The 22,065-nt window shown below is 49.7% G+C and overlaps 1 protein-coding gene across 7 annotated transcripts in view; it reads left to right on the top strand.

Annotated features, from left to right (window-relative positions):
- Positions 1-22,065, top strand: part of Mad1l1 (mitotic arrest deficient 1 like 1) — a 351,813-nt gene that overhangs the window by 200,603 nt on the left and 129,145 nt on the right. For all 7 annotated transcript variants that reach the window (XM_046428170.2, XM_046428172.2, XM_046428171.2 and 4 more), the window contains one exon: positions 18,268-18,356. In XM_046428170.2, coding sequence (XP_046284126.1) covers positions 18,268-18,356 — 89 coding nt within the window. The remainder of the gene's footprint in view (positions 1-18,267; positions 18,357-22,065) is intronic.

Raw genomic sequence — 22,065 nt, 5'->3', positions numbered from 1 at the left:
CCTCAACAGTGGGGTCGGGTGGCCCATCTGGAGAACTCCTTACACAAGGTGTCCAAGGCTGCTGGGGGAGGCAGCCCTACCTCCATGTCTGCAGCCCCTCTCTCAGCGCATCTGCCAGGAGGAAAAGGAGAACTTTAAACATCTCTAGCTAATTGCAGATGACAAGACAAAGGCAGTTTGACTTCCCATTATTAACCAGCAAACCATACTAATTAGTGAACATAAGTACAGTTCATGCTTTTTTCTTTAAGTGCAATTAATATCACAAGGAAAGAAGTCCTGGGCCACAGTCCTGTCACTAACACACCTCATCCTAATTAGATATGGCTAGTGGTGGCTGAAGAGATGAAAGTTTTGATCACAACTATAAAAAGTCCTCAAATATTTTATATACTTGAGAGAGTGAGGATTGAGAGTTTATTTTCTGGTTTAAGAGGCGTGACACCCCTCACAGCTTGATGTAAATAAGCAGCTGTTTCTCTCAGTTTCCAGTTTCCCCCAATGGGGTTCTTCTTTGGCTCCTACTCCTCACTCCCACAAGAGCTCTCAGGTGGGTGGGTCTGTCCCAGGAAAGCGCTGTGGCTGCAGCAGAGCCAGGGCTCAGCCAGCCCCCCCGCCACCCTACTCTGCTCCCTCCACAGTCACCTTCATGTACAGAGGCTGCTTGCCCTGGGTAGCGAGTGTTCCACAGAGGGTCCCGCGTCTGGGACCTCCAGTAAGGCAGCCCTGTGTCTTGTGTGAAGGCCCCGGGCGTCGGGCCCTCATGTGCAGGAGTGTGCCGTCTCTGGAGTCCACTTGGTTTCTTGGAGCCTCAGGCTTCTTGCTATGGGCTATGTGCAAGGAAGAGCTGGACCCATCCTAGGGGGCCTTGCTGGTACACTGTCCTCCTTGGTGCTGATGCCAGGTTGGGTCTTGGACCAGAAGCAAGCTGGTTCTTCAGTGTTTGTGACTGTTACCTGTCCATCACGATTCTGCTCTTGTCACAACCTGCCAGCTCGGCCCCCACTGCCCAGCCAGTGACTGTGAGCCCTTCCTGGTAGGGAGACTGGCAGAGCAGTTACTCTGTGCGAAGGTCCTGCTTGTGACTGGGCACCAGGCTGGAGAAAATTGATGTGTGGTGAGCTCTGGAGGAGAACTGACTGCAGGATGGAGGGGTGACGCTGAAGGCTAAGGGCTGTCCCCTGGTTTGGGCAGCCAGTTCACTTTATGCCACACAAAGTGTGTCCCAAGTGAGTCTGGAGAAAGTTTGAAGTCTGAGTCTTTGGCCTCCTTCCACTGGCCTCCCTCCCATCCTTGATGTGCCCATGTCACACCTAGAGCCTCTCACGTGCACACAGGAGCAGTCCTCCCTGCGGTGTGGCCACAGGCAGGCACTTTGCTTGCTGAGTTTCTATTTATTTTAATTTTTTTTTTTAAGTATGACATAGAATCTTTTTTTTTTATTTTATTCTTACATTTTATTTTTAATTTTTGTTTGTTTAATTAGTTATACATGACAGTAGAATGCATTTATGCACTTTGATATATCATACACAAATGGGGTATAATTTCTCATTTTTCCTATTATACATGTTGTAGCTCCCTGAACTTTCACTACCTCATCCCCAAATTGGAGGGAGAGGAAGTTCCTTGGATATCTGTCAAGTCTGCCTGAATGTGTGCGTTTGAAAAGACCCAGGCCTCTTAGTGCAGCGTTGCTGGGGGGGTGACCGTAGCCTGGTCCTCTTTGGGCACCATGGAGCTGGCGCAGGGCTCTCTTCCTGCGCCCATTAGTCTGACTTCTGCCTTTAGTCTTATTTCTGGCGTACATGGCGAGGCTCCTCTGTGCGAGAGAGGACTCTTGCAGACCGAGGCAGACAACAGGTTCCCTTTAAGCACCTCTTGCATTCAGGCTAAACTTACCTGATGCAGTATTTACCAAGTGCCTCTTCTGGATCTCACTCTGAAGGTTCAGGGAGGCTGTGACTGTGTCTCAGGACTGTCTCCCTGCTATAACAAAAATGCCACACATTGGGTGGCTTAAAGAAATATAAGGCTGGCAGCTCTGGAGGCTGGATATCCAAGGTTAAGCTCCTCCCTGGTTCTCGCTGTTGCTTAGTGTGTTGAGAGGGGTGATCAAGCTCCTGGGCCCCTTCCTTGAGGGCACTGGTCACACTTCAGGATCTTATCATCTCCCAGAGGTTCCTCCCGAGACTACCACCCTGGGTGAGATTTTAGCATGTGGATTTGGGACGTAGACGAGCAGTCTGGCGTGTTCTCATCTTGAATGTGGCCAGCCTGTGTCTTCACCTAGTCCTTGCCACCTGGCAAGGGCATGCCCATACACCCTCCCTCTTGCGCTGACCCCCAGCCCCTTGCCCACTCTGAGCAGCCCTCTTCTCACACTTCTCGTGCTGTCCCTTCTCCTGGAATGTGCTCAGTGTTGCAGAGCCCAGTTGTCCCTTCAGGTGAAGATGCACTTTGCCAGCCCTCTTCCCTGCTAGTCCCTCCTTTCATGCAGACATGCTCTTTTCATGCTGCCTTTGTGGGACATGATTGTCATCACCACCACCATCATCTCACCATCGCATTTTCCTAGGCACAGTGATCTTAGGGTAACCAGTGTTTGCTGCTGCACATTTTTTTTTTTTTTTGTTTTGTTTTTTATTTTATTTTTTTTTATTGTTGGTTGTTCAAAACATTACATAGTTCTTGATATATCATCTTTCACACTTTGCTTCAAGTGAGTTATGAACTCCCATTTTTAGCCCATATACAGATTGCAGAATCACATCAATTACACATCCATTGATTTACATATTGCCATACTAGTGTCTGTTGTGTTCTGCTGCCTTTCCCATCCTCCACTATCCCCCCTCCCCTCCCCACCCCTCTTCTCTCTCTACCCCCCCCACCGACCTCCATTTCTCCCCCTTGTATTATTTCTCCCTTTCCCCTCATTCCCTCTTGTATGTTCTTTTGTATAACCCTGAGGGTCTCCTTCCATTTCCATGCAATTTCCCTTTTCTCTCCCTTTCCCTCCCACCTCTCATCTCTGTTCAATGTCAATCTTCTTCTCATGCTCTTCGTCCCTACTCTGTTCTTAGTTACTCTCCCTATTCCCTAAAGACCTAAAAAGAGCATGCTACAGGGACACTGCTACATCGATGTTCATAGCAGCTCAATTCACAATAGCAAGACTTTGGAACCAACCCAGATGCCCTTCAATAGACGAATGGATTAAAAAAATGTGGCATTTATACACAATGGAGTATTACTCTGCATTAAAAAATGACAAAATCATAGAATTTGCAGGGAAATGGATGGCACTAGAGCAGATTATGCTAAGTGAAGCTAGCCAATCCCTAAGAAGCAAATGCTGCTGCACATTTTGTTCCCGTCACATACTCAGTGCTCTGTGTGGCTTGTTTCACCATGACCCTCCCGGCAAACCCGTAAGCTGGTCAAATTGTGGTTCCAATTATTCCGAGGAGGGAACAGGCTCAGTGGGGACTGTGATGTGCCCATGTTTCCATAGTTAGGAGATAGCCTGCTGGGGCTCAGTCCCAGGTGCCTCCAAACCCTGGGACCCCTGTACTGCATCCATGAGGTGCCATTTCCAAGTGTCCTGTGAGCTCCACAGAAATGGGGGATCTAGTAGAACTCAGCCTCCGAGCACGGGCCAGGGCCAGGCCAGCAGCTGACTGATTAGATGTGGACATTTAGGAGCAGGCTGTCCATGCACCTCTGTCTCTTCCCATCAGGTCAGCAAAGGTCCAAGACCCTGTCACCTTGCAAGGGTCATCTGCACTTTAGAAACAGTAGTCTGAAAGTTGTTGCCTTAGCCCAGAAAATAAGTTTCCAATGGCTTAATTTCTGGCCCTTAGCCATGGAAGGTAGGTGGATCCCCACTCACCTCCAGAAAAGTAGAAGAAAAGTTCCATTGTGGCAGGAGCACTGCTGCCAGGACATAGATTCTGAGTGGCAGAACCCTATGCTGTGTGTGGTGTCTATTCTGTGAGACCTTTCTGTGGTTTTCTTTTGCAGAATCGCCCTAGGCATCCTCATGTTTTCTCTTTCAAGTGAACTTCAGAGTCAGCTTCCCAGGGTTCCTAGAAACCCTGTTGGAATTGTGTGACCCACGGGCTGACTCCCGTGAGGTCTTTGCAGTATGGACACCTCATGTGCTTCTTCCCCATGTTGGCCTCTCTGTCCTTCCCTCCAGCTGGAGGTTCTCACCCCTCTGTTAGGTGTACTTCTGGTGTGTGTCCCTTGGCAGATGCACTCCCAGGTGTTTGTAGTTCCTTTTGCTGGCAGGTTGCTTGTTTATAACCCCTGCTGGGCTCAGGGGAGGAAGAGGAGAGAGGAGGAGAAGGTGTGTGCTTTAGCAGAAAGAACCCCTGTGGATTCTACCAGACAAAAGGTAAAAAGATTTAGTCTATAATCACAACAAGAAGAATTGGTTAATTTATCTTTAGAAAGCTGGGAGTAATTCCACCAAGGGGCGGGTCTTGCCCTCATCCTAGTTCTAGGTACTCAGTGCTTTGTGATTTAAACTCTGTGCACCTTTAGTGGCGCTCTCTGCTCAGCTCTTTCCCAGCTACCAGTTTCGTGCTGTGTCAGCCTTCAGCACTTCTCCTCTGCTATGCTGCTCAAACCCCCAGGCCCCTCACTCACTGTCCTGAGCTCCCTCTTGGGGTGGGGTGTCTGGGAGAGGGCAGGTGACCCTGCCTGGTGCAGGAGCTTAGAGAAGCTCTCCTTTCTATTGAAGAGCCTGCCCTGCCAGCTTTTCCAGAGTCACTTGCCTTCTTCGTTCCTGAGCCCTGCCAGCAGCTCCTCCCGGGCACGTCTTGCCCTCCACACTGCTCCACAGTCCCGGTGTTGCTTGATCCTTGTGCACCTGGGCTTTCCCTCCAACCAGGAAGCATGGGGCCATGTGGATGCCTGTGTCAACTGCCACTAAGCTCCAGAGAGCCCCTGCCAGGGTAACCTATGCATGCAAGGTCTTGCAAGGACATGGAGCCTCCGGATTAGAGCAACTGCTTGGTGGGGAAGCCCCTTTCCATAGGGGCCTCATGTTCAGTTGCTTCTCCTAGGCAGATTTCATTGTCCTGCATCCAGCAGGCAGGAAGTTAGCTGCAGACCCTCGCATCTTACCTGCTGTTCTAGGGAGGAGGCACCTCACTGATTCTGGTCAAGTATCAGAGCCAGTGGAAGCACATGTGCACTGACATCACTCATCAGGCCCTGGAGCCATCGTCCTGCCAGGGCGGATGGGCTGGGGTTTCCCCCAACAAGAGCAGGATTTGGGGTGGCAGGAACCCCCTTAAAGCGTGTTGGCACTCCTCCATGTGCCAGGTAGCACTGCTTCTAGACGTGCACTGCTGTTGATTTTATTCTGTTTCACCTCTCAGTACTGGCTTCCTCCAAGTCTCAACTGCTCTGCCTTCTGCTGCCCTAGAGCGGAGGCACAGTTGGCTCAGCACTTATCTGTCAGTGGCCATGTACCTACCCCAGACCTTCCAGCGCTGACAGTACAGCACTGTCCATCCCTTTGGAGCTTAGTCACTCTGCTCTGCAGAGGCCTCCTCCCTAGGGTGGCACCAAGGACCACTTCAGAGCAACGAGCTGGCTGTCCCGGGTGGAAACTATTGGGCTGTGCACTCCAGCGGGGCTTCTTTTTCTGAGGAGCAGTTGTTTCCCAGCTCAGGGACTGGCTGTGCTTAGCAGGTGGTGACTGTGTGAGCTGTCACTGGCTATACAGCCTCTTGTAGCCCATGTCTCCCTCCAAGCTGGAATGGAAATGGTGGCGAGGGCTTAATTTAAGATCCCCCCCTCACCTTACCAAGAAGCAGAAGCCTCTCCAGAGACCCTCCTGGTGATGCGCTGGACGTAGAGCAGGATGGTGGCCTCTGGGCAAGGTTCCCATCCTGATCTCAGAATCACCTCTTGGAGACATGAGCCATTTCTTCCCAGATTGTGCCCTAGGGAGCCCGTTGTGGCCTCAGAGCCTTCTAAGACCCAGCACTTAGTGTCGCCAACACTCCAGTGGTATTTATCACAGATGAAGACTCACATATGTCGTCGAGTTCCCTGTTCAATGGTCTTGGCATCCTTGTTAAAAAGCAGCTGAGTCAGGCACAGTGGTGCATGCCTATAATCCCAGCGACTCAGGAGGCTGAGGCACGAAGATCGCAAGTTCATGTGACACTGCATGGGTGTGTGCGCATGGAAGAGCATGCTGCCTCTGGTGCCCAGCAATGGTCACGTTAATTAGAATTGCTGTTGAGTGTGGGGGGAGCAAGTTGCCCAGCTTTTCCACTGGTTGTTACTTTGTGGAATTAGGTAAGGCCTCTGGGATCAAACCATGCATCCTCTCAAATTAAACTGAAATACACAGTCTCTATTTAAAGATTTTGCCATGCAGGGGAGGCAGCCATGAGCACTATTAGCATTAAAGTTCCATGAAGCTTTGGGGTTAAGGGCACAGCTGGCAGGCTAGGCCTGCGCAGAGAGGAGGGACCTATGGACAGGAGCACGGGGCAGGTTTAGGGCACTGGGCTATCATGACCTAGGGAGGCTCCTGGGCTCTGTGCTGGTGTGGGCAGCTCTCACAGGAGTCCATGCCTGGTTCTGCTGCAGTCTGGGTTTTATGCCATCTGCTTGGAGAGCTCCACCTTAAAGTGTTAGCCGTTTCCTACTTTGGGTATCTGGACTGTCCTGGCCTTGGCCCTGCTCTCTGCTCCTCTCCTAGAAAAACTGCAGTTGTCCTACCTGAAATTCAGTTGTTTTCATCTTATTTGCATGTACCTTTGGATTGTGTAAATAAGATTCAAAATCTGGTCTGTAAGATCAACCAAATTGATAAACCCCCTAGCCAAAGCAATCAGGAAAGAAAGTGGGAAGACAGAAAGTACCATATCAGGAGTGAGAGAACTAACACTCGTTTTATGGTTTTTGTTTTTGTTTTTAGATTAGAGCCACCCTAGTGGGTGTGAAGTGGTATCTCATGGCTTTGATTTGCACCTCCCTGGTGGTCAGCGTGTGCCTCCATGCCCGGCTCCATTGCCCATTTTTAAACTGGGCCATCTTTTTGTTGATGAGTTGCAAGAGTTCTTTGTGCATTCTGAATACTAAATCTTTGTCAGGGTTATGATTTTCAAATACTTGCCCCCTATCTGTAGTGTGTCTTTTTATTCTCTTGATAAAGTGCTTTGGTTATACAGAAAGTTTTAGTTTTGATGAAGTCTTATTTTATCTGTTTTTTTCAGTGCCATATCTTAATAAGTCATTGCCTGATCCAAAGTTAGGAGGATTTACTCCTATGTTTCCTTCTAAGAGTTTTGTAATTTTACCTTTTACATATAGGTTTTAATCCATTTTGAGTTGATTTTTTAATATGGTGTGAGGTAGGGGTCCAACTTGCTTCTTTGTATGTGGATGTTCAGTGGCCTCAAAACCATTTGTGAAGAGACTGTTCTTTCCCTGTTCAATGGTCTTGGCATCCTTGTTAAAAAGCAACTGAGTCAGGCACAGTGGTGCACGCCTGTAATCCCAGCGACTCAGGAGGCTGAGGCATGAAGATCGCAAGTTCAAGGCCAGCCTCAGCAACTTAGTGAGGCCCTTAGCAACTTAGTCAGACCTTGTCTCAAAATATAAAAAAGGCTGGGGATATGGTTCAGTAGTTAAGTACCCCTTGGTTCAATTTCTGTGTTATGGTTTAGGTCTGAGGTGTCCCCCCAAAATTCACATGTGAGACAATGCAAGAAGGTTCAGAGGAGAAATGGTTGGATGGTAGGAGTCTTAACCTCATCAGTGATTTGATCCACTGGTAGGGATTAATTGAAGTGGTAGATGTGGCTGGAGGAGGTGGGAGTTGGGATGTGGCTACAGGGTATATATTTTGTATCTGGAGAGTGAAGTCTCTCTCTGCTTCTTGATCACCGTGATGGGAGCTCCTTCCCTGTACCACCCTCTCCCGCCATGATGTTTAGCCTCACCTCCAGCCCTGAGGAAGGAGCTGGCCTTCTGTGGACTAAGACATCTGAAACTGTGAGCCCTCAAATAAACCTTTCCTACTCTATAGTTGTTCTGGTCAGATCCTTTAGTCATAGCAGTGAAAAAGCTGACTAAAACATTCTGGTACCAAAAAAAACAAAACAAAACAAAATCCAGTGATCGATCATAGGTATTCAGGTTTATTTTGGGACTCAGTTCTGTTCTGTTTATCTTTCCTTATTCTATTGCCGGATTGTTTTAATCACTGTAGCTTTGTACTAAGTTGGGGAAAATCTTTCAACTTTATGTTCTTTCCTTTAAGATTGTCTTGTCTATTGAGGGTCTCTTGCAGTTCCACATGAATTTTAGGATAAGTGTCCCCCCCCCGATTTCTGAAAAAAAAAAAAAAGTTTTCATTTGGGATTTTGACTGGGGTTGCATTGAATCTGTATGTAACTTTGGGGAATCTGTCTTAACAGTAATAGTGTTCAAACCTGTGAGCATGAGCACAGAAAGTCTTTACCTATATTGAGGTTTTCTTTTAATTTCTTTCAGCAATGTTTTATAGTTCATAGCATTACAAGTCTTTCACCTTCTTACTTAAACATACTTGTATTTTATTCTCTTTGGTAATATTAAAAATGGAATTGTTTTCTTAATTTCCCTTTTGATTTGTTCATTGCTAGTCCATAGACATGCCTCTGGATTTTTTTATGTTAATCTTGTATTTTACAGTTTTGCTAAATTCATTTATTAGTTCTAATTTAATTTCAGAGGTTTTTTTTTTTTTTTTTTTTTTACATGTGAGATCATGTTATCTATAAGTAGCTTTTACAGTTTGAATGCCTTTTATTTCTTTTTGCCAGTGACCCTGACTGGATTTCAGAACAGTGCTGCATAACCATGGTAAAAATGAACATCCTTTTCTTGATCCTGATCTCAAGAGGAAACTGTCAGTTTTTCATCATTAAATATGCTGTTAGACATGTGTGCTCATCTTTGTCCTTTAACATGTTATGGAAGTTCCTTTCTATTCCTACTCATTGAGTACTTTTATCTTAAAAATGCATTGGATTTTGTCAAATGCCTTTTCTGCCCAGTTGCCCAGCCCAGCCCTTTATTTAAAATAAATAAATAAAAATTTGTAGTTGGATAGCATGCTTTTATTTTATTTATTTATTTTTATGTGGTGCTGAGGATCAAACCTAGTACCAGGCAAGCGCTGAGTTTCTTTTTCCATGGAATAGTCTCGTTGGACTGGAAAACTCTGACATGTGGATCTCCATCTTCTCTATGACTTGTTCTTGTGTGTGACTTGGCCTGGCAGGGTGTCCCTTGATCCTGTTGGCCCCAGCATCCCTCTTGAGAATGAGTAAGTTGTAATGTCCCCTTCCTTGCCTGCTGTACCTGCAGTATTAGGGGTAGCAACGTCTGTACTGGTCCTAAGTGTGAATAAAGAGGAGAGTGATCTATATGTACTGTGTGTGTCAGTGTGTGGACTTGGGCACAAGGACACCAGGATTCATGGCAATGTCCCCTGCGCCTGTGGGGCCGCTGCACTGCAGCCGCTCTCAGGACTGCTGGCTGAGTGGGTTCTGCGGGAGCTGCCGACACCTGCACCTCCTGCCTTCCACACAGGTTTCTGCAGTGATGAGCAGCTCGTGGCTGAGTTCTGAACAAAAGGAAGTGGTACTTCCTCAGCACAACTACAGCTGCTGCTCTGAAGAATGTGTTGATACTAACAGCGCACAAAAACGTATTTTGTGATTTTTACCAAAGGCGATGTTTCTCGGGCTAGTCTCAGATAATTATAAATAGCTTTGGCACCAGTGTGAATGTTGGCTAGACATTCAGAAGTTGTGCTCAGTGCAAGACAGGTCTTCCTTCCTCAGGTATGTCCAGTGCATTGTGGGTGGACTGCTCAGAAGTGCCAGTGGAGACCCTTTCTTGTCTGAGTGAAGCGCCGTCCTGTGAGCCCCTGTGTCAGCCCATGCAGGTTTAGGGTTGTTAGGAAGGCTGCCGTGTGGAGCAGGCTGGGTAAGTGCTGAGCGCTGTCATTCCAGCTATTTCCACAAACTGTGGTCTTCAGCTTTTTGGCCATTGTCCTGATTGACATTTTTCTCATCCATATGGTAATGGTTTAGACTGGGTCAGGAGTGAGCAGGCCAAACCCAGCCCGATGCAATTTCTGTAAGTAAAATTTTCTTGGAACTTAGCTGTACCGGTTCAGTAGCAGCCTGTGCACTGCATGAGCAGAGACCATGTAGTCTGCAAGGTGGAATCCATAGGCCCTTTCCTGCAGAAGCTGTCTGACCCTGGTCTAGGTGATACATACAAGTGGCAACACCTTCCGTTCCGGGTTTGATGTCAACTGTAAGCCTGGGCTCTTGTGTCTGAAACTGGAGCCAGAGCCCTGCCACCTCTGCTGAGGCTTCCTGAATAGGGCCCCTGGCCTGACAAGACACAGCCCAATGTGGCAGGGTGTGGGTCCCCCAAGACCTGGCTCTTGGTAGACCCAAGTGGAGCCCAAGAGGCAGCACTTGTCGCTATTGCCCTGCACACTCCCAGGCCCATTCTTGCCCAAACAGAGGCTTATCAGTTGAAACCAGAGTTTGGGATGAAACTAGATTCTTCGCTTCTGCTAGGGTGGGTGGGGTCTGCATAAGCTGAGGGCCTCTGTAGCTGAGAAATGGGTTGCAGTTCTTAAATGGTGGGCTCTGCCCTCCAGTGTTACAGCAGACCTCAGCAGCTCACCACCAATTTCGTTATGAGTTCTTGTCTCACACATTTGAAGAATGAAATCCACTGATGAGGATGAGTGCAGATAAGAGTAGGATTTATTCAAGTCTGAATAGAAACAGAACTTTCGAAGTGTGAGAGGGGACCCTAAAGTAGTTGCTGCTTGCATGTGCTAGTCAAGGGGTTTATATAGCACTTGGGTCAACGTAATTGGTCCAAATTAATGCTACTCAGTGTTTGGAAAAGTACCAATGCTACTGGTTAGCCCTGCAATCCCATTTGGGTCTGACCCACTTCTGTTTTCCCTGCCACTCATGGGGAAGAGGAAGGTCAAGGTCAGCAAACCGTGAATACACAGGCTTTCTGGGCTGTGGTGCTATGTGGTGCAGATGTCTGCACTGTGCCTGGGCTGGGGCACCACAAGTTGACAGGTCATCATGTCCTGGCTTGCTGTGCTCTGACATGGCAGTCTCTGCATGGCCACAACCCATGCTTTCCACCTGTGCTCCCGCTTACCTGGACCACCATTCTGCAGTGCCATCATTGCTTCATTGCCAGTTTTTGGTGGGGATTAGTGAGCTGGCTAAATGACTTGGTGGCCGGGGAGCCAAAGCAGAGGGATACCTTTGCTTCATCCCGGTTTATGAAACAGGTGCCCAGGGGAGACAAGGGACCCTGCTAATGGCCCCTCCCGGCAGCGTGGTCAGAATCCACAGAATAGGCCACGATTATGAGGCTACCCACCCCCAGTTACATCTGTCCGCGCTGGAGGCAGAGAGACAAGGTGGTGAACTGGCTCCAGGAGCCCACCATCCCCCAGACACAGCTCGAGGGGTTTCCTCATGGTATTCTGCTGCTGGGAAGCAGCATAGGAGGCGTGCCGCGTGCTACTCCGTGGGCCACCCAAGTGTGTCCATGCTGCAGCCTTCGTGGTAGTGTGTGTGCTGTTAGGTTCTGCCCATCCTGGGAATGTGTGTTTTTCATGTTTACTAATGGTTTGGTAAACAACATATGAACTTGGTGCAAAGTGAAGAGAGGGGAGAAACAGGAATAAGTGGTCTTCTGCCAGCCCCTGTCCTCCAGGGTGTTTGGCAGATAGGTTCGTTTGCTGGCCTCTTGAACTTGCTGTCTGACTTCTTCTATAAGCAGCCCTGTGATAAGACTCTTGGGCCCGTTTTAGGGAATAGACAAAGCAGAAGCCCAGAAAGTTCTCTGTAATTTGCATCTGGGTGAATGGTGGGCCAGGTCTCCGTGACTTCACTTTTTCTGTCATTTTCAGAACAGCCTGTCTAGGCTCACTGAGCTCTCCCTGGGGACAGGCATGTTCCTTCAGCGGGTCCTGCAGTCCTGTATCCTGTGTGGCTGCTGGCAGGGACATAGTGATGGGTGAAGAGCCCTAGTGGTGGAGCACATGGGTGCCTGCGCTGGTTTCAAAGGCTGGTCAGCCTCCCTCTCCCCTGCCGGCCAACCTGGGTCAACTCCTGCTCCTGAGTCAGAGCTTTCAGCATGACATAGCCCCTGGTGTAGTCCCCAAGGTGCTCCTGCCCTGCCCCATGCTTGAGCCTAACTTGCTGAGGGACTTACTGCTACCACATTGGTCACTGCCCCAGGGCTGCAATTGCCAGCTCTTCTCCACGGGCCCGTGATTCATTTGGACCAGGCACTATTGGGAATTATGCCTCTTAATCTAGAAGAGCCCGTCAGAGAAAGGAATATCAATTTGTATATTAGCCTCAGAGATTGCAGTTGGGCAGCACAAGCCCTCTCTTCAGGAGATTAAATTTGAGTGGAACAGGAGACATTCAGGGTAATATGCACAAATTGCTCTTTGGCCGTGGCAGGCAGTGAGCCCCTGCCCTGTGCCCTGCCTACTGTGTCCATGCTCACCTGGTGGCCTGTGCTCAGGCCCAGCCTGTTAAAAACCTAAGAATATCGCTTCTCTGGGGTCTTTGGCAGGGAGGAGAGCTTCAGTGTGGGGCTGCATGGTTCTAAGGCATTTGGCAGGGTCTCTCAGAAGACACAATCCAATTAGTCCTTGTGTTCACAGTTCTTTTAAACCGACTCTAAACACAAGTTTTTCTCAGTGAAGTATGAAATAGGTAGTTGCAGCCTGTAATATTAATGCATTTTCAATTTTTTCTCTCCTTCGTTTTGGCCAAGTAATAGCAGCGTGGATTAGCTTGGTGTGTCTTAAAGAGAGCTGGTAATGGATGCTCTCTTGGTGTAGGCTGGCCTGCAGAGTGAGGGCAGGTCCCCTGGGACCTGAGAAGCCTCATGTGCAATGTACTGGGGCCCAGAGAGGGAGAAAACAGGCCGTGGCCACACTCAGCGTCTATGAGTTTGACTGTATGAGTGTGAGAGCTCTAGACAGTGAGTGTAAGAGCGTGTGTTGGATGGGGGAAGAAGGCCTGGGTCGCCATGTGGGGCGGGGCAGGTTCAGCAGTTGTCCATCCCCTGCTCGAGCCTGTGCCTTGACCCAGGGCCTGTAGGCTAGGGTATCCCACTTGGCATTGAAACCTCGAAGACAGGTGGTCTCACCCACAGGTGAGGAGTGGAGGTGCAATCTGTGAGAGTGACCCCAAGGACCTAGTGTTTACCCTGCACCCACCTGCCCAGGTGTGAGTATCCAGCTGGCCTGGTTATAGTCTCTTCTGGGCCTGCCCTGTGGAGCCCCCAGATTGTTGCTGAACCTTAGTGATAAAAGGACAAGGAGGAGGACATGGGCCATCTCAGGGCTTCCTTAGGGTGGCCCTGGCTGCATAGCCAGCAAAGCCCCATGGCCGATGGCAGGTAGTTAACGCTGAGAGCTGTTTGCTGGGTCACTGGGAACCCTCCTCAGGTCTCATCTCAGTATCTTTCCACACATTGCCTCCCTTTTAAAAAATGGTAGGTTTAGATTGTTTCTTAAATGGGGTGGCTAGTGTGTTGAGTCTATGTCCTCTCTTCCAGTGCTGGCTCAACAACCTGCATGTGTACTTTGTCTGGCAGAAGCGACAACGGGAGCTAGACAGTGTGTCTGGGCATCAGGCTCCTGGGAGGAGCTGGTGTCCCAGTTCACCCTGAGGCTGGACGGGGGAGTGGGCTGCAGCTGCAAACCTGAGCCCTGGATGTATCTTGATGGCCACTGTCTCGCACCGCGGGACTGGAGGAGGGTGATAGAGTTGTGAGCCAGCATGGCGGCATGGGCAGAGGGGCGCCTGTGGGTGTGTGAGGAGATGGATTGCCTGACAGGGCTGGGGAGGTTTCCTGGTATAGGCTCAGGGGGAAGGGAATTGGCCCAGTGAGAAGAACAGAGCTGAGCATGTGTTAGTTATGAGTCTAAGGTTACAGATTAAAATTAAAGGGCTCCATGTTGGTGTTGAACATAAATCACTCCATTTCTGGAAATCATTCAAAAGTAAGAAGAATGAAAACCAAAACAACAAAACAGGAACAGAGCTAAGTCCACACCCTAAGCAGAGGCAGGTGGCCCCGAGTAGAGGAACACGTAGCAGCATGTAGGTACGGGCACAGGGAGCCGCCAGGGCACGGCGCGCAGGAAAAGAGCTTAAGAGGCCGAATGACGCTCACCTTGCTGGACAGGGCCTCGTGAGAGGCAAGAACAGGCCTTGGTGAAGTGGGTCCCTTGGCCCTGTGTGGCTCCCAAGATAGCAGGGAGCTGTGTGAGGGGCCCTTGCACCCTGTGCCTGAGCAGAGAAGAGCAGTGGTCGCTCTTTTGAGAGTTCACAGCTTCCCCTTCTTGCTGGAGACAAGTAGTGGCTCTTGATTGAATTCACAACACAACCAACAGGTTGGATTAAAGAAAAGAATATGGCCCCAGCCACTCTCCAGTGTGACCTCATGCTAAACTGGATGTGATAAAAGTCATCTTGCATGATGAGCAGTGAAAATCCGAATGCCCATTTATGAGACAGAAGGAGAGAAGCAGGAAAGGAAAAGTCACAGAAAAAGAAGTAGACTTCGAGCACGTGACTGTATGCACACGTTTTGCCAAGAAGTAAAAGCTCATGATCCAGTAGAGTGTGAGTGCCCCCAAAGCCAGAGGAAAAGGCCATGGACCTGAGGGCCTTGGACAGGAGAGGGGCAGGAAGGCAGGAAAGAGGACAGACTGGAGGTGCACAGGAAGGTAGTACCCCCGGGAAACCCGCCACAAGAGCTGCACAGAGTTAAGAGAACAGTAGCAGTGTACCTGTTACATGTTCTGGTGACAAAGGGCTTGGATATTTAGTAGAAAGTATTGAGATAGGAGAGGAAGGGAGAAATGGGTTTCTTATCATTAGTAGCTGAAATTGAAGACATACCCTAAGGAGAGCATTGAGTTGTTGAAGTGTGTTTAACTGGGTGTTAGTGGTTTCCAGAGGAACAGGATTCATTTGTCTGTCTGGAGAGACTAGTGGATTGATTGGTTATGAGGGATTGGCTCATGTGATACGGAAGCTAGGAAGTCCTGTAGTCGGCATCTGCAAACTAGAGACCTAGAAAAACTAGTGGTGGAACTCAATCCAGGTTTGAAGGCCTGTTCCACAAGGCTGAGATGTCCCAGCTTAAACCGGAGGCAAAAAAGAGAGCCTCAACTTTTCTTGGTTCTGTTCGGCCTTTGGGGGGTTGGATGTTGATGTCAGTGTCAGGGAGGATGGTCTTCTGAGTCCACTGATTCCAATGCTGATCCACCCCGTGGCCTCAGAGACACACTAGGATGTGAGGTTTCACCTGGGCACATCTGGCTCAGTCATGAAATTAACAGTGACAGACACCACAGAGGTGAACAAGAGATGGGCCAGACAGACACTGCACAGGACATGTGATGAGCACAGCCTAATACGGGGCGGTATAGGCACAGTACCAGAGAGCCTCTGCTATAAGAGCAACCAGTAAGAAAAATACAAACTGTTCTGAGTATCAAGACTTAACACATAAAACAGTAAATAAGATTAGAATGCCACAGAGGGATACGGTTTTTAAAAATATAAGACAGGAAGTACAAGAACATACACAGAAATAGACACACATATATCAAAATATAGGTGGGTTAAACTCTTCTATTAAAAGGAAAAGAATTCCTGATGAATTACAAAGCAAAACCAAGAGGCTGAAACATGTGGGTTGTGGGGCCATCTGTTAGTCCTAAACACAGAAGCAGGGGTTGTCGTTTTGGTTATGTTCGAGTCTAAATTCCAGCCATAAAGCAGTGTAGAATACAGGATGAATATCAGTGTGCCAGAGAACAGCGCCACTTTTCAGGAAACTGACATGTGCAGAGGGGCAGGGGGAGACGGTTGAGGATGTGAGCAGCAAGTGAGTTTACCTTCTTGTCTGTGACATAGCAAGTTGTATTGTGAGTCCCCAGTCTCCAGAATTAGAGGACACATTCTCTAAAGAGTGTTCGTAGAAAATGTCCATAGATTAATCACACATTGGGTAATAAAGAGAAGCTTTATAAACTTTATAAACCTTTGTAAATTCGAATAAAACCTCTTCTAATGGTGATGTGACGAAATTTGAAGTCGCAAACAAAACTAGAAAAAGAAAAGGCTCCTATTGCTTGGAAATTCAAAAACAAAACAAAGACAAACAGAACAAAACATTCTGTCTTAATTCTTGGTTCAAAGAAGAAATGCAATTCAAAAGTGCGTAAAATCTAGAAAACAATTGTATTGAAAACAGTCCTCATCAGAGCCAGTGGAAACATCTAAATTCATGGTTTAAATATTTATACCATGGGACAAGAAATCATGAATATACATGGACTAACCTCCAGCTGCAGAAGTCAGAGATGCAGTAAAAGAAAACCTCAGTAAGACAAAAGTTAGGAATCTAATGGTCAAAGCAGTGGTTAACAGCAGAGCAAGAAGTAGTAGAAATAATAAGAGTCCAGGTGCCTGTTACTTGAAATGAAGCCAATAAAATAGATGAATTATTCACAACTCTAGTAAAATGTAATAGCATCACCACCCAAAATAAGAAGCAGGACTAATTATGTTCATGCTTCTGGCTGGGGAAGGCTTAGAAAGCTTCCGGGTGCTGAGGACTCTATGTGGGCAGGTGGGGCCCCCACACCCCACACAGTGAATATTCCCAAGCTTGCACCCATGGCTTAGACCTCTCTGCATATGTCAAACCTCTATAGTAAGATAAATGACAAGTAAAAAATAACCCTAAAAAGAATATGGTTTCTACATGACTTCTGTGGAAAGAATTATGAACCATATTGCAACTCCTTTTAAATAAACACAAACATCCGAAATAGATAATATTTTCCTAGAAAGTTTCTCATCAATTCTGAATCCAGAAAAAAAAATTCTAAACAGGCCACTTATTAAAGAGCAAAGTTGTCACGAAATAGCTCCAATTGTCTTGCTGCCCTCTCCCAACAAAGAGAAATGGAAGGTATATCAGGAAGAGCCAGTTTCAGGGGAACTTCTGCCAGATTCTCAGGATAGGCACCTGCAAGGTGTATGGACGGCCCCCGAGTGTAGAGGAAGGGGGAGGGCTCTTTGGTAGTGAGCAACTGTGTCGGTAACAACTGTGGTTTGCACAAGGCCTTGCACAAGTGCACACCTCACAGAGGAGCCATGCTAGTGCATGTTAGTGTCAGCATGCTAGGAGTGAATGTCATTGGCAAGTTGAAATACACTGTCTTGGTCCATTGGTAGCTGCTATCACAGAACACCCGAGGTCAATAATTTATAATAAACAGTTATTTCTGCCACCTACGTTTCTGGAGGCTGAGAAGTCCAAGGTCAAGGGACCACATCAGGCAAGGATGAGAAGGGTAAGGGCACCTGAGGGCTGCACTGAGGAGTGGCCAGACTTTGTCAGCAGACAGCCTCTGAGCTGCAGCTGCGGCACAGTTTCTGGCTCCTTCTAGGCTGCTCCTTGGAATCCTGGGGCCTCCTCAGCAAGCCCATGTCCGGGTGGAGAGAGGAGGTTAGCTCTGAGTGCATGTCCTCTGGCTCCTGGGGTCCCTGGCCAGTGGCTGGCCATTGACAGTACCCATTCTCAAGCCTGAAATTACTGGGACTCCTCATATCCACCACTCCCTAACCCTCCCACCCTGGCATGTCTGAGTGTTATTACAGTTCACTTTCCTCCTGGGGGAGGCCTGCAGCTTCTGTATTCTATAGAGGAATCTGAAGTAGCAAAAGAAAGAAAATACTGTGACTGTTCATTCAAAGCAGTGGCAAATTTAGAATATGTTCTTTCCAGTTACTGTGTCCCTTTTTGCCCCAGAGATTTTGGTGTCTCTCCACAGCATTCCCAGAATGACTGTGACTCCATGGCTATTCTGCAGACAGAAGTGCTAAGGAAGGGAAAGGGTGATTTTTGCATGAGGTAGCATGCTGGTGGCCTTGCAGATTCAGGCTGCTGGGATTCCCAGGAAAGCAGCCCCCTGTCCTGTGTTCCCTAGCACGAGGAGGGGATTGGGTCTGGGGGACCTTTGAATAGTGCTTTTGGGACCTCTGGGGCCAGGCAAGGTTCTAGGCTCTGTGCTGTCTGTAGGCCTGCAGAGCCCCTGCACCTGCTGACCCTTGGCCCTGTGTTTTCTTGCAGTTGGAGATGGAGCTGAAGATGCTGAAGTCCCAGCCGGGCTCTGCTGAGTCGAGCTTCCCGTTCTGCAGAGAGGAGGTGGACACACTCAGGTATGCTGTGCTGGGGCTGGGGCTGGGGCTGGGGCTGTGGCAGCGGGAGTCTACTAGAACCCCTTCCTCCACTGCCTCCTGGATGGCATTTTGTTCCTCAGTCACATTCCACCCGCTTGGGTTCCTCTGCAGGGACACTCATCTCCACTGGGCTGGACCTTTTCCAGTATCCTTTTCTTGGCCAGCACTGGCAGACAGCTGGGCCTTGCAGCCTCCCCCATGTTCAGGAGCTCGCAGACACTCTTGTCGGGGCATCTGGTGGGACCTGCCTTTGCTGCCAGCAAGGTAAAGCAACAGGCACATCTTCTTGGCTTGTGTAGCTCTAGAGGCAGCAAGGAATTTATGAGCAGTGGAATACTGGGAGGTGCAGATGAGGAGAACTGCTTGCAGAAGCAGTAGCCCTACCAGATGTGCTTTCTGCTGTCAGTGGGCACCTTTGTCCATTATTCAGGATGCGCTCACTTGCCCTGAGCTACTGTTTTCCTAGATGTACTTCCTGCACCTCCGCCATCCAGCACCCCACACTTCTCAGTAAGCAGAGACCACGGGCTGAGATTGTTCCCAGATCTTATTTCCTTTCTCCCCAAGACGTATCAGGGTCCTGAAGGAGATCCAGATGTGTGGGTGGGGTCCTGAGCAGCCCCTCCTGACTGTCCCCTGCTGCACACTTTAGCCCTGCCATTCAGTTTCTAGTCGAAGTGGCAAGTTTCCAGTTCTAGCTTCTGTTATGGGAGGCAGCAACTGTGGATGCAGAGTGAGTGTGGCTGAGTGGCCGTGGCTGAGTGGCCGTGCCTGGGGAGCCTCCCTTCTGCCCTGAGTGTCTGCCATGGACCAAGTGCCTGGCATCCAGGGCTTCTCACTCAGGGAGCTGTTTCTGGTGAGTGAAAGGAGAACAGACCTGGGAACCAGGACAGCCCCAGTGGATACCAGGTGGCCCTTGGTGAGGCCACTGGTGCTGGATTTTGTGTGGCCCTCCCTGGGTTGTGCAGCCAAGGCCCAGCAGACTGGGGCAAACCCTGGTACCCAGGGCTAAAGTGGCCTCAGCTGTTTCTCCCTTCTGGGTTCCGTTTTCTCGTGGGTAGTGTGTGGATGACCCCAGCTTTGCAGGGTTGTTGAGTAAAAGCAAGAAAATATGTGCGCTGCCTCTGGTCCAACCAACCAGGCCCAGAAGTGTTGAGCCAAAAACAGTTATGGTCCCTTCCAGGTTTGAGGTTTCCTCCCTCATTTCTGAAGCATTTCTAATATATGGATGGAGGCCTTATAAATAGCACTTTGGAGACCTGCCAGATCCCAGGCTGTTTGTTTTGCGTTCGTTCCGTCATTCACTTGGTAGACACCGAGTGTGCGCCGTGGGCACCGTCAGGGCTCAGCACTGAGGATGATGGAGTGGTGAGCAAGACGCACACTCTCCGTCTTCATCAGTTTTGTGGTTTAATGGGGACTTGGGGGGACATTATTCACAGGCAATCCTGGCTCTGTAATTATGGATGGAGAGGAATGTGGTGGTGCTGTGAGAGCAGGTGTCTGGGGGCAGGGGGCTCCCCTGGGATATGCGTTTGTGTGTGGCCATGGGTTAACCATAGGATGGCAGGGGAGCTGGAGGCCAGGCCTGGGCCCCAGTGAGGGTTTGGTCTTTATTCTCTGAACAATGGGAAGCCATTATGTGTTTGAAAGTAGAAGAGCAACATGATTGAATTTGCAGCAGCCAGCACCACTGGCCTCCAAGGTGGGCAGCTCTCCCCAGCTGAGTGCCAGGCAGCATCTGCTGTGGGACACCCTTCCAAGCTGAAGTGACTGTTCCCAGCCAGAGGAGGGCCGAGCATATCTCCTATACATATACCCCCCAGCTCATGGAGCAGCCCTATCTATGGTGAAGAGCTCATAACACAGAGGTGTGAGTGGTGGTGGTGTGTGTGTGGGGAGGGGATGTTCAATGCAAGAGGCATTTGAATAAGACTGGGAGGCACCAAAAGATGGCTAGCAGCTTAGGAGTGCTTGCAGCCAAGGGCCGCAAAGGCGGGAGAGCTCAGCTGGTGTCTGCCATGAGAGGAACGAGGGCCAGGAGCTGGCCGTGGAGGAGGCATCCAGAGAGTGCTGGGCTGATGGAGGCCCCAGGTCAGCTCTCATGGAGGAGGCACCAAGTGCTCAGGAACCAGCATGGCTGGCCCCTCACCCGACAGAGTCCTTAATGCCATGCAAGACAGGTGTGTCCTGTGGTTGTCTCCCCCCCCCCCCGCCCCCGCGTGTCCCTGGGAGCCCTGTTATCAGGTGATGCAGTGAAGGGATTGGATTTGGGTGTTGGCAGGTGCACCTCAGGGTGTTAGCCAAGGGGGCAGAGGACAGTCTGCCCCAAGGGCCTGAGGCTGTCAACATGGGCCAGCACTGTGTTACTCAGCTCTCCTGTCACAGACTGGCATCCTGTCCTCTGCCAGGACTCTGGCTGCCCGCTGTTCTCATGCTGCGGCTGACAGGAGCATGGCCAGGTGTGGGTGGGGCTCGTGTGGGCTGGAACGCTTTGGGTTTATTTTTTAAACTTCAAGAAAGAGCTTTATTGTTGACATCTTTTGCTCAACGATCAAAGCTTCTTGTCCCCATTGTCTCACTTGGAGAACGCAGCTATGGAAAGAAGCAGCTTCGTGGCTGGCTGCTAGGAGCTGGTCGGCATGTGTCGCGAGGCTTTGGTGGAGTTTTGCACCACAGTTCTGCAGCAGCACTTCTGACTTCCAGCCAAGGAGCAGCTGAGGGTGGAGATAGCTGTCACCCGGGTACCTGCATCTGGGTGGCTGCTCCACACTCGGGACATGTGTGACAGGCAACCCCAGGTGAGCAGGGGCTCTGCATAGTGCACTCAGCCAGGGAGACAGTGTAAAACCAGGACTCGCAGAGCCCAGGCGGCTCCTCTGGCTTCTCAGGGACAGATTCCTGTGCAGGTGGGGGAGTCCTGCTTGGCCAAGGTGCTGACCCGCCTCTCCTTCCACAGGCCTGTCTCTCTCTTAAGGTCTGTTTCTTCTACTGGGTAGGCTAGCATCTCTGGCACTCCCTGCCTCCTTCAGCAGAGGTGGCCTGCCTCTGCCCAACCCTGCAATGGCACCCCCTGTACCTTCTCACTTTCCCCCCACGACCCCAGCCATCCAGGCTCAGGGCAGGCACATGGGTTGTGCCTCAAGTGTCCCACAGCATCACAGGTAGGCTTGGTGCTCTTGAGATGGCCATATTTGGAGCTCACTTTTGTCCTGAATGAGGGGCATATTCTTGTAGTGAGTTTTCTTCAGACAACATCAGGCAGCCCTCTGGCTGGGAGGTAGTGACAGAGGGGCTGGGGCCAGCTGAAGGAGCAGTGTCTCTAGAAACCAGAAGCATCTGCTCCAGCTCCCCTGGGGGAGACACCAGTGCTGTCAAGGCCAGAGGGCTCGTCGTTGTCTCCCTGCAGCCACAGAAGAGAGGGGAGACTTAAATGACCCCCTTTGAACGAGGGTCTTTTTCTCCTTTTGATTCTCACTCCTGAGCGTGAAGTGCTTTTCCTTCAGTCCTCTGAAACTTGCTGAGGAGTGGTTTTTGAAGTGGTTGGTTCAGAGAAAGACAGTGGACACGAGGGCCCTGCTGCTGTCAGCCAGCCTTTCCCCGTGACAACAGTCGGCCAGCTGGCCACAGGAGAGCTGGTGGGGGGGCGAGGGGGACAGCACTGCCAACCTGGGTACTGGGAGTTCAT

Source organism: Marmota monax, unplaced genomic scaffold (genome assembly GCF_021218885.2).
Source record: "Marmota monax isolate L192 unplaced genomic scaffold, Marmota_monax_Labrador192_F-V1.1 WCK01_AAM20220418_F8-fsc00368, whole genome shotgun sequence".
NCBI lineage: Eukaryota > Metazoa > Chordata > Mammalia > Rodentia > Sciuridae > Marmota > Marmota monax.
This window is presented reverse-complemented; position numbering and strand designations above follow the sequence as displayed.